Source organism: Prionailurus viverrinus, chromosome D4 (assembly GCF_022837055.1).
Source record: "Prionailurus viverrinus isolate Anna chromosome D4, UM_Priviv_1.0, whole genome shotgun sequence".
Taxonomy (NCBI): Eukaryota; Metazoa; Chordata; class Mammalia; order Carnivora; family Felidae; genus Prionailurus; species Prionailurus viverrinus.
In genome coordinates this window covers 953,933-971,328 of record NC_062573.1, presented here as the reverse complement: position 1 = coordinate 971,328, position 17,396 = coordinate 953,933, and the positions used below count along the sequence as shown (strand labels likewise).

Below are 17,396 nucleotides of genomic sequence, written 5' to 3'. Positions count from 1 at the left end.
GGCAGCTTGTGAATACTTTATCCGTCACCTCAGAACAGTCATGATCTGGTTTCCCTTCCTCAGAAGGTAGGAAAGTTGCAGGGTTCAGTGTCTGCACTATTTTAAGAGTGACCCATGGATTCTCACAGAGGAGCCCCTGGTATTGTTCTAGCCAAAAGTTGGAGAGGCATGAGAGACATGACAGCATGAGGAAACTTGACATTTAGTTCTTGTCCCAGGGTGAGTTTATCTGCCTCTTTAATGAGCAGAACTGTGGCCACTAGTGCCCTAAAACATAGTGGCCATTCTGCTGCCACTGGGTCCAGCCTCTTCTGGCCATTGCCAAGGTCCAATGGTCTGTGTGAGAACCCCAAGGGCGACCTTTTCCTTCTCATGCACAAAGAGATTAAAAGGCTTTTTTATATTCGGCAGGCCAAGGGCTGGTGCCTGCCCCAAGGTGGCCTTTATCTCTAGGAATGCAGCTTTGGCCTCCTTTGTCCAGACAGGTGGTTCTCAATCCAGTCCTACCAAGAGATTATAGAGGGGTCTTGCTATTGCTGAGAATCTGGGAATCCAGATTTGGCAGAATTCTGCAGCCCCAAGGAATTCTCATAGCCCCTTCTTAGTTTGGGGCTGAGGTAGGGAGGTGATGACCTTCTTTCTCTCTGGCCCTGGTGCTCTTTTTCCTTGGGTTGGACTTGCTGTTGGCAGATCTGTGCCTTGTTTTCATGAGACCTGATACCCTGAGTCTGACAGGAGTTGGAGGAGGGCCCTTGTTCCCGCTGTACAATTTTCTTGGGTATAGCTGACAAGGAAGAAGTCATCTATATACTGGAGAAGGTGCAGCATGTGACCTCCCTTGGAAAGCTGGCAAAATCTCTGGCCAGTGCCTCCCAAAAGAGGGTAGGCAAATTTTTAAACCCCTGTGGGAGATGTGTCCAAGTCAGTTGCATCTGATGCCCTGGGTCTGGTTCAGTCCATTTGAAGACAAACAAATGTTGGCCCTGGGGGGCCAAGCAGAGGCAGAAGGCATCCTTTAAGTCTAGACAAGTAAACCATCTGGTATAGCCTGGGATATGGCTGAGGAGGGTTCGGGACCACCCGGTGCAAGGAGCTTGAATTGGTCGGTACCCTCCTACTGGCTTCTTGACTGGAAAGAGCAGAGTGTTCCAGGGTGGTTGACATTCAACCAGAATGGCTGCTTCTTTGAGTCTGGTCAGGTGTTCTTGGATGCCTGCCCTTGTCTCTTGTGAGAGGGGGTATTGCCGCTGTCTCCGTTGGTGAGCCCCTGGGATTAACTCTACAATGACGGGGGCCCCTTGTGGGTGAGTCCAGGGAGGGAGGTTGTCCTCGGCCCATACAGTGGGGAAGGCAGTCCTGAATTTGGGTGGGCCACTTGGTTGGCCCTGGGTGCAGAATAGCCTCCACTTGGATCCAATCAGAGGTTGGTGCATCCTGTTGGCTCAAAGGTTACTTGGGCCCCCAGCTTTGAGAGTATATCCTGGCTGAGGAGAGGGATAGGGCACTCAGGTAGGTAGAGAAACTCATGTTGTACCGTGTGGCCCCTGAGTTCACATAAACATCATAGTTTGATCCCCTACTTTTATTTTGACCATGGGCTCATAGAGGCCAAGAAGAACCCTGGTCCCCCTCAATCTGAATCTATTCCTGCTAGGCCTATGAGGTCTTTTTTGCATGGTTCTTATGCATGTTGGCTGGGTTTCTGGGACTTTCCCCGATTGGGACATTTATTCTTTTAATGTCCTTTCTCTTGCAGTAGGCGCACTTATCCCTTGCTAAGGAGGTTTTGGGCCTCCTCCATTTTGGTGGCTGGACCTTCCTCCCCATCCTTTTGTGGTGGCTCTCTTGTGCCTCAGGGTCAAACTGGGTGTAAGCCTTGCATAGATCTCATAGTAATCCCTGGGGGATTCTCCTTGCTGCTGAGCATATTAGTGGGCTTCTTTGTCCCTGCTTGGATCCTCCGGAGGAGAGCCTCTGGTACTGGTGGCTGTGGACTGGCATCTGGAGACTGCCTGCACCTGGCTGAGGGCACAATCTGGCCGATGGTCTGGGGGAGAGAGGATCTTCCAAGTCCAGAGGTGGTGGGGAGACTGAAGGTGACAGAGTATCAGGAAGTGGGGGATTGATATCGTGAGGGCAAGATTGGTTCTTCCTCTGGATCACTGGCAAGAATTTGTGGAGGTCAGGACTTCTGTTGACCTTCCTTGAGCCACTTTGTCAAAGTGACTAAGACCCTAGCCTGTCCCTGTTTGTTGCAGGTGAATTTCACCCAAGGGGGTAGGGTTTGGGTAATCTCTAACCAGGAATCGATATACAGGAACTGATCAGGATAACCTGGGTCTCTGGTGACAACATGCCAGATGCAGAGGACCGTTGGGACACCTAAGGTTCCCTCTGAGGACCATCCTACACCAAAAGTTGGCCATTCTAACTCACATAGATTCCTGAACTTGCCGGGGGGTATCTTAATTCCATAGTCTCCTGAAAACCCCTTCTTTGCTCTGTTCTGACCCCATAATGTTCCTGTGAGACAGAGTCACAAAGACAGACAGAAGGGTAGGAGTGCCCCCTCTAATGAGGAGACCAGTCAGATGCCCATCTGGCTATGTCCCAAAGGAATTTAGGTAATGCTTAGCCGTAGCAGTCTCAGCTTTGTGACTTTCAATCGGAAACTATTCTGATACCACCATAATCTGTGTGCCGTTCACCACGGAATCGCAGATGGGCCCATTCAGACTCCGTGGGCTTTTGGGGACCTTAAGGGTGCCCACCTGTGGAGCCACAGTATTGAACTCAGCAGGCAAGCCAGACCAAGTCACACATTCACACTCACATAGACACCAGAGGTTATTACATTCCCTCCCACAGAATTTCTACCTGTGAGACCTCTGAGGTCTCTGGGGATTGATCAGGTCTCTCTTCCACCCCTGTGGGTGGGTCGGACTGAATTCCTACCTGTGAGACCACTGAAGTCTCTGGGGAGTGATCAGGTCCCCCTTCCACCCTTATGGGTGGGCCAGACTAAATTTGGGCTCCTTACCTGTAAGACCTCTGAGGTCTCCAGGGAATGACCAGGTCCCTCTTCCACCCCTATGGGTGGGCTGGACTGAATTGGGGCTCCCTACCACAATTCCTACCTGTGAGACCACTGAGGTCTCTGGGGCATGATCAGGTCCCCCTTCTACCACTATAGGTGGGCCAGACTGAATTGGGTCCCAGGCCTTACTGGTATCTGATATCAGGTCCAGGTCCTTATCTGCCAAGTCTCCTCGCATCTGGCAAATGGCGGAGCGGGGCCAGCTTGAGGGGACTGAGTGGGAGACTGCAGAAGATCAGGCAGGGCACGCCTTCTCCGTTGCGATTCCTCATTCTGTCACCACCTTGCTATTTTCCCAAACCAGTGGCAACAATGGGCCAGTGCAGTTGGGTTTCCTGGTCAGGGAACCAAATGTTATGGAAAGTGGCCTGGATCACCCAGCAGAAGAACCAAGTGGCCCTCAGAGATATTGGAAGGCAGGAGGTTTATTTCACACCAGTGGGCTCAGAGGAGATAACTCTCCAGAGGTCTGAGTCCAGAGCATAAGCAGAGGGGACAATTTATAGTCTGTTCCTTCCGCATTCTGCATTAGTAGTAATTTGGTGAATGCAGCAAGCTGGGTGGGAAGAAAAACTCAGAAGGGGAGTCTTCCATCGGGGATTGGAATTCCCCTATGAGTCATGTAGGCCATCTTATAACAGATTTTTCCTTATCAATTTTAGTATTTAGTTATATAATATTAAGAGTTATTTAAGGCCTTAACTGTGTAACAAGTGGTATATAGCCATCATATAGATTCTGTTTTGTTTAGTAAGCAATCAGGTAATTAAAAAGAGGTACTTTTATAGAAAAAAGAAAAATACAGGCTGATGCTTACAGCAGATTACAAACCCAGTGTGTTTCAGTGCTGACAGTGAGATTTTTTAGATGTTAGACTTGAAGCATCCTTGGATGCTTATGGGAACAGGCAGCAGGAATCAGAATGGTCTTTCTGGTTTGTAACTCAAATGTCTGTGGTGATCCTTTTGAATGGCCCATTGTAAGAAGAAATTGTTAGTAGAAACTGGGAAAGGAAGATGAAAAAGAAAGGTACAACCATCCTCAGAGAAATATGAGGTCTTCCACAGGTTGACAGGAATAAGAAGGCACATTCATTTGCTTGTTAATTCCTGTGAAGGGGGTACAGGTTTTATTTTAAATATAGGAGCCCATGAAGTGTTCCCTTCCAACTTTATCACAGTGGGAGTATATAATATGACCCAGTAGGGGCTCTTCAAGTTTGAAGTTAAACCCACTGTTGTATTAGACTTTCAATCTTTTAAATAAACTAGGTCTTTTGGGTTTATATGGGGTGGGTTTCTAGTAACTGTCAGATCAGGTGTAGGGAGGATATGGTTGGCATATTTAGAGATTTAGGAATTAACCTGGCCTCCAGTGAATAGTAAAGCACTATAGTCTTTATACAGTTATTGGGGGAATCCATCCCATTTTCCAGTTATTTAAATAATCATATGCCCATGGGGACTTATTATTATCTCCACTGAATAACAAGCACAGAAGATTTTCTATACATGAAATATTGTGACAATTTTTCTGAAGTTTACCTCAAGTTGTGTAGTTTAGGCAAACAGCAAACATTTAAAGACAATCAGAACTAGAATTCAACATCCAGAAAGCTGCATTATGGAAATATAGTTTTTCCTCTCTAAAACCTTCATTTCCAGAAAGAGCCAAATCAAGACTAATTCTTTTACAAAACAAGTCCAGTTTTAAGAAACTTTGCCTAATGATTTACATAACCTCAGCAAGAATAGTGATTGATCCTAAGGATCTTTTAAAGTTTGCTTTGCTGAAACCTTTTATAAGGAATCTCCAGATTGAACTGGAGACTGAACTGATTGGCCTCTCCAGGCCAGAAGCCAAGTCAAGTACTTCCATCAGACAGGCCTGCAATACTTGTAGATTGGGCAATTCCTCTCCACAAGGTCCCCAAGATATCCTGAAGTCCCTGCACCTGCCCAGAAGTGACACTCTTTACTCATCTGGTAAGTCTGATCGGAACTCTGTAAGCAAGGCATCAGGCCAACATTCCCAAGGGGCTTTATTTGCTCCATGTTTCATAAAGTCAACCTTAGTTCTGTAAAGCCATATAGTCATATCAGGGTCTATGCATTTCTCTCAAATAGGACGTTCCAGTCAAAACCTTGGTAAAATGAATAGTATTCTCAATTCTCAATGGTGTCTTTTACAAGGAGGACAGATTCTCACTGAACTTACGCAGGTAAGTATGATGGCTGTGGAAGTATACTTAATGAGACATTTGAATTTCAGAGGGTTCAGGTAGAGAGAAAAGTTAAATGTTTCAATTTATTTATAGAGGAATATTTTATCACATTTCTGTACATTATACATATCTTAAGAGAAGGTTTCCTTAATCTGGAAGAGCAAACATTAGAGATCCAGCAATGTTTTCAACAAGGGTCACAAAAACTATAACCTTTCTCAGTTCATTTAGTCCCATATTACAAATTATTGTTCAGTTCAAGTGTAGCTTTTTAGTTCTGGACATTCTTACCTATTGTAGTTTTAGGATTTTAAAGCTGTCAAATACCTGAATTTGTCCTAAAAGTCCTTTTAATAAATCTCCTGGAAGAGGAAACATGTTTTGTAAGAGAATAAGTACAATAATTATAAGTGACAAAACTCAAAAATGGACATGGTTAACAATCTGATGAGAGTTCGTTATGATGCAATTGACAAGGATATTTGGTTATTTCTGTGATACATAACACTTTAATAATCAGAATGTCACGTGACAACCTTATTACAAAAACGTATTAAAACTTTGGGAATTCGAACTTCAAGCTGTATTACAAGCTGTAATCATCAAGACAGTATGGTACTGGCACAAAAACAGACACTCAGATCAATGGGACAGAATAGAAAACTCAGAAATGGACCCACAAACGTATGGCCAACTAATCTTTGACAAAACAGGAAAGAATATCCAAAGGAATAAAGACAGTCTCTTCAGCAAGTGGCGCTGGGAAAACTGGACAGTGACATGCAGAAAAATGAACCTGGACCACTTTCTTACACCATACCCCAAAATAAAATCAAAATGAATGAAAGACCTAAATGTAAGACAGGCAGCCATCAAAATCCTTGAGGAGAAAGCAGGCAAAAACCTCTTTGACCTTGGCCACGGCAACTTCTTACTCAACACGTCTCCGAGGCAGAGGAAACAAAAGCAAAATTAACTATTGGGACCTCATTAAAATAAAAGCTTCTGCACAGCAAAGGAAACAATCAGCAAAACTAAAAGGCAACGATGGAATGCGAGAAGATATTTGCAAATTACTTATCAGATAAAGGATTAGTATCCAAAATCTATAAAGAACTTATCAAACTCAACACCCAAAAAACAAATAATCCAGTGAAGAAATGGGCAAAAGACATGAATAGACACTTCTTCAAACAAGACATCCAGGTGGCCAACTGACACATGAAAAAATGCTCAACATCACTCATCATCAGGGAAATACAAATCAAAACCACAATGAGATACCACCTCACACCTGTCAGAATGGCTAACATTAACAACTCAGGCAACAACAGATGTTGGCGAGGATGCGGAGAAAGAGGATCTCTTCTGCACTGCTGGTGGAAATGCAAACTGGCGCAGCCACTCTGGAAAACAGTATGGAGGTTCCTCAAAAAAATAAAAAATAGAACTATCCTACAACCCAGCAATTGCACTACGAGGTATTTATCCAAGGGACACAGGTATGCTGTTTCGAAGGAGCACATGTACCCCAATGTTTACAGCAGCACTATCAACTATAGCCAAAGTATGGAAAGAGCCCAAATGTCCATCAATGGATGAATGGCTAAAGAAGATGTGGTATATAGATACAATGGAGTAATACTTGGCAATCAAAAAGAATGAAATCTTGCCATTTACAACTAGGTGGCTGGAACTAGAGGGTATTATGCTAAGAGAAATTGGTCAGAGAAAGACAAATATCATATGATTTCATTAATATGAGGATTTTAAGATACAAAACAGATGAACATAAGGGAAGGGAAGCAAAAATAATATAAAAACAGCAAGGGGGACAAAACATAAGAGACTCTTAAATATGGAGAAAAAACAGAAGGTTACTGGAGGGGTTGTGGGAGGGGGGATGGGCAAAATGGGTAAGGGGCATTAGGAATCTACTCCTGAAATCATTGTTGCACTATATGATAACTAACTTGAATGTAAATTTTTAAAAAGTAATTAAAAAAAAAACTTTAGGAATTGCACATATCTTTGAACAGTTACAACATTCACCCAAGCAATGTCACCTAAGGTGTACCACTATTTAACAGGGCTTTTCACTTAATATACCAAATAAAAAGTCCTCCTTGGTCAAAGGGACTTTCTGTACAATTTAAATGCTGGGAATTTTGTTAAACCTTAGAAAGTTATAGAGCACATCTGAAATGGGATTCAGATCATTACAAATCTTAAAGCTTTAAATTATTTATTTAACTAAGATGGTAATAAGAGATTCCAAAGGCAAATATGAAGGGTTATGTAGTTGTTACAAAACTTTGCTCCTTTAACAGTTAGAAGTTTTAACTAAGCGATCAATGACCTGATAAAGACAAAACCTGAAACTGTGGTTTTCCGGGCAGACAAAAGAGAATACAATCCTTTGTATATTATTATTATTATTTATCAAGAGCCGAACAATCAAAAAAAACTTTGTCTTTTGAACAGAGAGAAAAGCAGAATTTCAACATTATAACAGTGTACCTTTGAAAATCCATTCATTGCAACTTAGTCTGTCATAACTACACATAAAATTCCTTTCCACAGATTTCCCTTCATGAACGTTCTACAGCTTACCTTTGCACTCAAATTTTGTCCCAGGCCATTTTTCTCCAAACCAGTCTCATTTAGGACAAAATTACTTTCTTTTACTTGCAACAAAAAATATATTTCCATTCCTTTTCTCTTTTTTACACATTCATACTTTTTTACATATAGAGTTGCTTTCCTTATTTCCATCAGTCTTTTTATGTTTAGCAGAATTTTGACTTTTAGAAACCTTAGTCTCCAGCTGAGACTAAGTAGGACCCAATTCTAAACTGTTACACCAGAATCCTTTAGATGGCAAATTCATGAATCAATTAAGCACAAAGCATGTTTTCCAAAAGACCCAAATATTCCTAGTTTCTCTGCAATAAGAAGTCAAAAGCACAAATCTATGTTCAGTAATCAATGCTTTAGCACTCCATTCTATTTGGAAAAGACCTAGATATCCAGCGAATTCAATCCCATTTATTCAAGTGTCAGATTACCAAAGACATTGAAATCTCTCTTAACAATTATCTATGAAAACTTTGAGATACACAAAATTACCCTTTAAGTCATCATTTGCTAACAAATTGCAACAGAAACAACATGATCTTATTTGACCTTTAGGAAACCTTGGCAGAATAAAAGTTCTGTATTTGATGCTGATAGCTCTAAATATATGTCTGTCTTAAACTAACACACGAATAAAATTAAACACTGAATACGTTCCACCTGCATTCACTTAAAGGACAATCAGTTTGTTCCCCACTGTCACTTTTTTACCTAGGACAGCAATGGGGGAATCTGAAGTGGGTGATCCAAGGAGGTGCTCATCGCTCCTTGACATCGCGGGTGGGAGGATGGTATAGAAGCCAGTTATGTACGTCACAGAGAAAGTGATGCAGAAACAAGAGGAGAGACAGGGGAAGGCACAAGAGGCAAAGTGCCAGAAGGCAGAGAAAGAGGATTCCTGATTCTAAACCTTGTCAGCTGGGAAAGAGGATGCCATGTTGTTTGTTCGTTTGCTTGTTTGTTTGTTTGTTTGATTTCACCCAGGTGGAAATAGGGAGTCTATGTCAGGCTAGAGAAGACAAGGGATTTCCCTGAAACAAAGGGAGTTTGGGCAGCTGCTTAGGAATATTCTTTAAAGTCCACATCCCAAAGTAGACTACCCACAGTTGGCTCCAATTATAGCTGTTAACTTGGCAACTGAATGAGGGAGAGGCCCCCACATCTATTAGGAGGAGGAACAGAGAGAAAGAGTCAGCATCCCCTTTGTCAGGGATGGCCTGTGTTTCCTCTAACACCTGAATTCCATCAGGAGGAGGCCTGTTAGGACATCCACTATATCAGGAAGGAGTTTACTAGACAAACACATTCTTTTGGTCCAGGTCCTGACTTAGAGCTGTGATGGCCTGGAACTAAGGTACCTCCATCCATTGGCCCTGTTTCCTACAGAAGAGATCTAACTGCTAGATCCTCTTAAGGCCACACAGTGGTATGGGATATGTCCTTTCCTAAATTTTGCAATGCAAATTGTTCCAGTGGGTTAAAAAGGCATCTCAAGGGAGAGTCGTTGGGGACTGTGGAGAAGCTCCCGTCGTACTCTTAGAGACAGAAAAGCAGAGAAGGTCCATTACCATGAAAATCCACCCTCCCCACCCCCACTTCCAGGTGGCATCACCCATGCAGGGTGTATCACAGGTTCCTGAGGTGTTAAAGTGACCCAAGGCGTACCTAGAGGCAAATCGCAATGATCCCCGACAAGCAGTTAAGGGCCGATGGAAGCTGACCTCCCCACTTTCCCATTGCATCTTAGGCTGCAAATAGGTGCCAGCAGAAGGACCTAATTTGCTTTGCTGAGAAGGCTGAACAAACCACTGGTTTAACCCATGAAAAACACTGGAAAACTTTTACAAGGAGGAATTGCCCAATTTTGTTACTTTATTGGTAGTTAGTAGAGGACATTGAAAACAGTGAAGACAGAAACCCATCATGATCTCAGTGACATTCCAACACATACAGTCTTTACAGACAACGTCCTAGGAAATGGTTCCCAGTTGAGTTTATATTCAATCAGGTACTGGTTTTGTGGACTTGCAGGGGAGGGCCCACAGCCAAAAGGAGCTAGACCAGGGATGTGGATGGGATACTTTAGACCAATGAGGAGGACACCTCACACAGGAGTCTTAAGATTTGCATCTGTCCTAGTCACTTAGGTGGCTGTCCCATGCCCAACACAGATGATCGTGTATAAGGACAGGAATAAAGAGAGGGCACAAGTTTCTGGATCTTTTTACCATTCTGGCCTGGGGATTCACTTGCAGCCAAAAGACAGGCTCTCTCCTCCCCATGGACTAGCCACGGGCTACAGGAGTACAGCCTGAGCAATGGAGACAGGAAAGTGTTCTAATAAGACCAGACTCCTTGAAAAGCCCCTGAAATAAGAGCAAAGGAAGCAAAGAGAAAGTGCTCACCAAGTTTGCACTGAAGCTCTGAGTCCAGATGAAAAGACCCACACCCCACATTGGAGGCCAAATGGTGAGGTTATTGAGTGGGGTGGGGAGGGTTCCAGAGCTGACAGCCAAGAAAGAATTCTTGAAGATGTCTTGGTGAAAAAAAAAAAAAAAGATTTTATTAAAACATGAGGACAGGATCCATGGGCAGAAAAAGCTGCACTGAAGTTGGGAAGAGTGACTGGTTATATACTAGGAAGTTGGGGGAAGTAAAGTCAAAAGGGAAGAAGGCCTCCAGAAGAAGTCTGACATGCTAAAGAGGACTCCTAATCTACCCTAGGACTTGCTATTGTCAAGCTTAGGTTGTTTTACCTCTAGTAAGGCATTTATATTAGGAATGGTAGGGGGTCCTGGGGAAGTGTTGTACCCTGTATGTGCCTCAATTATTTGTCACTGGACTGCAGGGTATCAGGAAATTTAATCTTACCTGCCATTTCCTTCTTGCCTTTCTTCCTGCATCTCCATGGTGGGGAGGGTGTTAATAGGGGCTCCAGGAACCTGAGTCTATAGGCTTCTGGAGGCTAGACTATTGATAAGATTGTCTTTTGCTTCTAACTTACTAAGATGTTTGTAAACTGATGGAGACTCATGTCCTGCATGACTGGGATCTCTATCAGTTAACCATGTGTTTTCTTTCCTTTCCTTTGTTCTTGGGCAGCCAGAGGAATGTCACACATATCCCACCTGAGAGTGGGGGCTGGGGGGTTCTAGCTTGTACATAATGCTCCCTATTCACCCAGAGTCAACTTATCTCCAGGTCCATGCCCAAAGCCCATGTGAGGGGAGCTGGTTCCCCTCCAGCAGGTGACAGAGCCAATGAGGTTTCTGGGAGTGTCATTTGAAGCCTGTCAGCCCTATGGTCAGCATCACATCAGGCATTCCATCACCTCTGGTCCTCGAGGTGACATCTAGGAGATACTGCCCTGGGGGCTGGGTCCCTTCACTGCCTCCCATGGACAACCAAGCCCCCATGAGGAAACTGCCCCTCCCCCTCCAGGACAGTGTTAGGATCAGCCATGACAGGAGCTTACTTCTAGGGGTCCAGTCCTAGCTCTGGGCTCCACAGTCAAGACTATGGCCAGAGATGGCAGAAGGTATCAGTGATCTCTCAAGGATGAGGCTGAGTCCTTGCACTCACTGTGACCCAAAGTACCCAGTGTCCAGAGCAGCAGGGTAGAGAGCCCTCCTTGGTTCCTGAGCCCCCCACCCCATTTCACACCGTGCAGATGCATGTTCCCATTGTCCCCCACCAGGAAGGAACAGAGACTGTAGCCTCAGAGCTCTGCTATGGCAAGCTGTCCAATTTGTGGCTGCATGCCTAGCTTGGGGTTTCAGTTCATTGGGCCCACAAGAGAGGCCAAGTCCCTTAGGGCCAGCTGAGGTCTGGGTTCACCCTGCCAATGGGTTGTGGAGGAGGGAAGGGGCTGATTCATGGTGGGAATGATGGGGCTCTGGAATGGTGGGGATTCAAAGCTCACAGCCATGAAAGAATTCTTGAGGAATCTTTGGTTCAGAAAAGGTGATTTTATTAAAGCACGGGGACAGGACTCTTGGGCAGAAAGAGCTACACTGGGGTTGTGAAGAGTGACTGGTTATAATCCATGGGGTTGGGGGACATAAAGTCAAGAGGAAGTTTCTAAAGGGATTTTCATATGCTCAACTAGACTCCTACATTACTGGAGACCTGGATGTTGTCAAGCTAAGGTTGTTTTGCTTTCTAGCAAGGCATTAACATTCAGACATTCCTGGAGAAATGTTGTACTCTGTGTGTGCCTCAAGTGTTTGTCAAAATGGGCTGCAGGTCATAATGAAATTTAATTCCATCTCCCATTTTCTTCTTGCCATTGTTCCCCATATGACTATGGAGGGAGGGCGATATTTGGACTCCAGGAAATGGAGTGTAGTTTTCTGGAGATTAGGCTCTTGGTAAGATTCCCCTTTTCTCCTAATTTACTAGGACATAGGTAAACTGATGGAGGACTGTGTTCTCTATCACTTAACCATTTGATTTCTTTCCTTTCCTTTGTTCTTGGGTGTCCAGGAGTGCCTGAGGAATGTCACACAGATCCCACCTGGGGGGAGGGGAGCATGCTAGCATGTGTTTTCCCCTCAGCTTGCCTTATGTTCCCTCATCAGGAACATTCCCCAGTAGGCCTTCGGTGGTAGGGGGAGGGGAAGGGTTTTTCACCCTGTGCCACGGCCTAGGGTGGGTCCCTGGGAGGGCCAGGATCTGGGCTCCATGAGCAGCACAGGGTACACTCTGTCCTTCCCTACCAGGAATGTCCCTTTGGGTTGCCTCCCTTTCCCTGTCCCTTTGGAGAAGCACAAAGCAGCTTGGGCTCTGTTGGTTTGAGGCATTCTCTGCTTTCATCAGGTGCAGGATGGGGGTCCCACCACACTTACCCCACCCTGCACTTGGCCCCAGAGAGAGGCTCCTGGAGGTCAGAGATGACAGCTGGTCCAGATCAGAGACCCTTGTCCTCACACAGTGCTAACCAGGGAGAAGAGAGTGTGGAGGGAGTCAGTGTCCTTGCCAGAGATGTGGAGATACGGGGAATGCATCCTCCAGCCTCCTGGACCTTTCTGCCCCTCATCTTGCATAATTCTGACCTGAGGGAAAGGGCAGAGAGCTTGCCATGATCCTCAGCACGAGTTGCTGGCAATTGCCTCACCCTTCAGGATTTGGCAAAGGATAAGTCGCTCCACCCTGGGGTGAGCCATTGGACACAGAGACCATAAATAGCATCCCCCCAGAAGCCTCCTCACTCATTTCCTCTTTCAGGGAAACTGAAAGTGGTGCCTGCCTCCTTGGCCCTGAAGTCATGGCCTTAGGTATCCTGTGGCTGGGCCTTGCCCTGCTGGGTGCTCTGCAGACCCATGCCCAGGATTCCACCCCAAACCTGATCCCAGCCCCGCCTCTGCTCTTGGTCCCTGTGGAGCCTGACTTCCAGAATGAGCAGGTAAGTGACCTGGAGGTGCAGCTGCAGGGAGGTCCCAGGATGAGTGTCAACAGAGGGGAGGAGAGACAGGATGGGCTCAGGCTTTAGCTCAGTCTGCTGTCTGGTGCCCTGATGGAAGGCACACCCCGTGCCTCCATCCACACCCAACCTTGCTGACAAGAGGGTCAGCTGAGCAGACTCCCCTGGTCTACACTCTCTTCCATAATCCCTGCAGTCCTTGCAAGGTGGGAACATCTTCAGGCCCTCTACATGATGAGGAAACTGAGACTCATGGTCTCCAGCTGGCCACTTGTCAAGTGTTACTCTGTCCTTGACACACTGAGGGCTCCTGCCTGGCCTAATGGGCTCCAGCTCCTGCCAGGCTCAACAGCCCAGCCTGTGTGGCCAGCTGGGTCCCAGCAGCCCAGTTAGAGGGGCTTCTGGTTGAGGCCCAGGCTGCCTAGAGGTGCCTGCAGGAATGGAGCAGGAGGGCCCCCTGGGGCTGCTCCTGGCTCTGCCTATTATCAGCCCCCATTGTAGTTCCAGGGGAAATGGTACTTCTTAGGATTGGCAGGGAACGGATTCAATAAAGAAAAGCACAGGAGGATGAAGATGTACATTTCCAACTACGAGCTGAACGAAGACAACAGCTACAATGTCACCTCTACTGTGGCCTGGTGAGAGCCACCAGCTAGTAGGGGAGCATGTAGGGCCTAGAGGGCTGCCCTGGGAGTCCAAGAGGCATATTGAAGACATAGCCAAGGGGTGACCAAAGGTGAAAGATGATCATTCATCCTACCGCTGGGTACTGGTTCCCTGTATTTATTCCTTCTTTCATTTACTAAATCAACATTTCTTAGTCATTTCAGCACAGACACAAAACAGTACTGCGGTTGGACAAAAGCGATCATCAGTGACAAGACAAAGAGAGCTCGGGGTGTCCTAGAATGGGAGGAGGGTCAGTGGATCCAGCCTGGAATCCCACCTTGAGCTTTGTCCAGGGCTTCCAGGGAGGTGGTCTGTGGGCTGGACCTTGAGAAACCAAATTGCATCAGGAGACCTGGGACCTTTATGGCAGGGCTGCTGGACTGAGTCAGAGAGAGCCACTTCTTCAAGAAATAGCAAGCCATCTCATGGCTGCCCTGAACAGGAGTTGATGAGCAGTCTGGTGGGGGGCCGGTGGGTGGCCACCCTGGTAGGAGCCTCAGGTACTGGTGAAGAGCAGGTGTGGCTGTAGCAGGGAGAAGAATGATGGTGTGCAGCCCAGGAGGCTGATCAGTCATAGGTGGGAGATGACCAGAGCAGGGGCAGATTAGGACCTAGAGAGGGGAGCCAAGGATTACCCAGCTCCCCTGGGTTTCTGGCTCTGGCACTTGGGGATGGGGCTAGAGCATCGGTCATGGAAGGAACAGAAGAAAGGCAAGTGTGGGGAGATTGGCTCTGGGGTGCCAGGGGACCAGATGGGATGCAGGTGAAAGGTCAGGTTTAGCCCAACAGCTAAGGGAGTCTTTGGCATCCAGCAGACTGGAGCCTCAGTGGTGATTCCCCCCAGGAGAGGTTACAGTGGGTGCCTGCAAGATAAGTATAGGGAACAGGGGCACCTGGTAGCTCAGTTGGTTAAGCGTCCAACTTTGTCTCTGGTCATGATCTCAGGGTTTGTGGGTTTGAGCCCTGGGTCGGGTTCTGTGCTGACAGCTCAGAGCCTGGACGCTGCTTTGGATTCTGTGTCTTCCTCCCTCCCTGTCCCTCCCCATCTCTTGCTCTGTCTCTCTCTTTCTCAAAAATTAATGTATATCTAAAAAAAGTTTTTAAAAGGGGGGAACAATTCCTCAGGTGGGGGAAGACAGTAGAGAGGGAAGGCCACCAAGAGGAAATAGCCCAGAAGAAGGAAGGACAGCAAGTGCTGGGGAGAGAGTCTGAGCAGGTCAGGTGACTCAGGGCAGAGTTGGCAGGGAAAGGCAGGGATGGGCTCAGTGGGGAAGAGCCAGGCCAATTCCAGGGGTGGGGTGCATGTCTCCTGCTGTGGCAGGGTGGGCTGTCACCCTCTTTCCCACCCATCTCTTGCTTCCACAGGAACCAGACCTGTCATCCCTCGACCAAAATTTTCCTCCCAAATTTGCATCTAGGCCAATTCAACCTGGGCAACATTGAGCGTGAGTCCTGAGTGGGGTGTGCATCTCAGGGGCCCCGGACCTCCCTGCCCCTCCACATAGATGCCAAACAGTGGAGTCCGAGGAGGAATCAATAGCTCCCTCTGCCTGGCCAGGGCATGCTGATCCCTTACCATCCACCATGCAGGTTACACTGGAATCCAGAACTACACTTCAAAAGTGGTGACCACAGACTACAACCAGTTTGCCATACTGTACTTCAAGAAAGTTCACGACAACCAGGAGTACATCAAGATCATCCTCTTTGGTGGGTCTTACACCTGGTGCGACCCGGTTCTTATTCATGCTGCGGGAGAAGAGGCCCATCGCATCCAGTCCCCAGGTCCCCTTCACTCTGAGCCCCAGGGAGGCGGGAGAGAGGTCTTTCCACAGAACCCCTCATGGAGAAGGGGTCTGAGTCTTTGTTCACACATTCGACAATCATTATGGAGCTTTCACCAGCCACTAACCAGCCATCTTGGCCACAGGGAGGACCAAGGAGGTGCCTTCTGTACCGAAGGCAATCTTCATCAGCTTCATCAAATCCCTGGGCCTCACCGATGACCACATCATCTTCCCTATCCCCAATGGTAATCACCAGCTGGGCAGAGGAGAAAGGCACATGGGGACTGTCCAGGCCTGATGTTGCCTCACTAGGGAAGGGGGGAGAGGAGGGACCCAGGCCCCTGCTGTAGTCACTGGAGCCCCAGGAGCCACTTCAGGTTCCAGAAGATGCTGCCACACCCAGGGTTCTGGTTCCCAAGTATTCCTCCTTCACAAGAGCTCAGGCCTGCCCACATGAGAATTGCAGGCCTGGGGCCAAGTTAACTCATTCTCCTGACCTGGCCACATCCCCCTCCACCCAGGCCAGTTTTTCCTGGGTCACCTCCCCCTTTGCCCTGGGGCTGGCTCACTACTGACTCGGGAGGCACCCTTGTCTTCAGGCAGCCTGGCCTGGGCAAGTGCCTCCCAAAGGCTGAGGGTGTGTCAGGACTCAGCAGGTAAATAGGCAGAAGGCTTGGTGCCCAAACAGGAGTGTGGCTGGGCCTCACCTGCCTCCTTTGGAGAATGGGTGTCACCCAGGTCTGCTTGTCCTCAGGCCTCTCCTCCAGTCCCTGCCCCATCATCCAGCCCTCTGCTGTACCATCTATGAAAGGAGCCCCAGAGCTTCTGTGGCTAGACTAGGCTGAGGCCCAGCGCAGCCCAGAGGCAGTGCAGGGGCCCTGGAGGTCAGGGACCCCACAAACACATCCTTGCCCATGCTGACCACTCTGTCCCCCACAGATGAGTGCATGGATAAGTAAGCAAGTGTGCGGTAAGTATGGCTGCAGAGGAGGCTGATTGGAACCATGGTGCAACTGGAGCGGGGTCCCAGGTCTTCCTTTGTCCAACCTGCCCAGCACTGCTGTCCTCTTTATTCCCCTGACTCCCTCTCAGGTGCCCTTTGGCTTTCTCTCCACCCCATGCCCTCCCACCGGCCTGTATCCAGGGCACCGCCCAGCTGTCCCCACCAGCCTGGACACCATTGAGAGAGCCAGGGGACCCTCTAACTGCACAGCCCACCAGCTGCTTCCCAGGCTTCCCAGCTGACAGAACCCTTTCTTGGTTGCTAAATAAACACATGTCCCCCAGTTCCCATTCTGTGGTCCTTGACTTCTGTGCCTTCTAAGAGAAAAGAGCAAAAGGCAGGCTCCTATTAGCATCACTCCCAGGAACTCTGGTCCCCTGGAAGGGATGAAGGCCACAAAAGCAGAGTCCAGTCTGACTGAACACTCCTAGCTGAACATTCCCAACTCCAGGCCCAGCCCCACACCAGCAGCTGCCCTCACTTGCCTTTGCCTCCTAGCACACTGAGGGGCCACATTTCACATCTTACACCATGTCAGCCACCTGCAGCAGGTCCAA

General features: G+C 47.4%; 1 protein-coding gene across 1 annotated transcript; it reads left to right on the top strand.

The window, feature by feature from the left end:
- Positions 1-17,113, top strand: LOC125150798 (neutrophil gelatinase-associated lipocalin-like). The gene is made up of 8 exons (XM_047831156.1): positions 1-66; positions 13,185-13,362; positions 13,882-14,018; positions 15,415-15,494; positions 15,640-15,759; positions 15,980-16,081; positions 16,776-16,806; positions 16,929-17,113. The coding sequence occupies exons 1-7, from the start codon at positions 41-43 to the stop codon at positions 16,793-16,795; spliced, it is 663 nt and encodes a 220-aa protein (XP_047687112.1). The 5' UTR covers positions 1-40; the 3' UTR covers positions 16,796-16,806; positions 16,929-17,113.
- Positions 17,114-17,396: the final 283 nt, after the last annotated feature.

Coding starts and splice junctions, on each gene's coding strand:
- LOC125150798 (XM_047831156.1), top strand. CDS start 41: ATGATCTGGTTTCCCTTCCTCAGAAG. Junction 67..13,184: donor TGGTTTCCCTTCCTCAGAAG/GTAGGAAAGTTG, acceptor TTCCTCTTTCAG/GGAAACTGAAAGTGGTGCCT. Junction 15,495..15,639: donor CAACCTGGGCAACATTGAGC/GTGAGTCCTGAG, acceptor TCCACCATGCAG/GTTACACTGGAATCCAGAAC.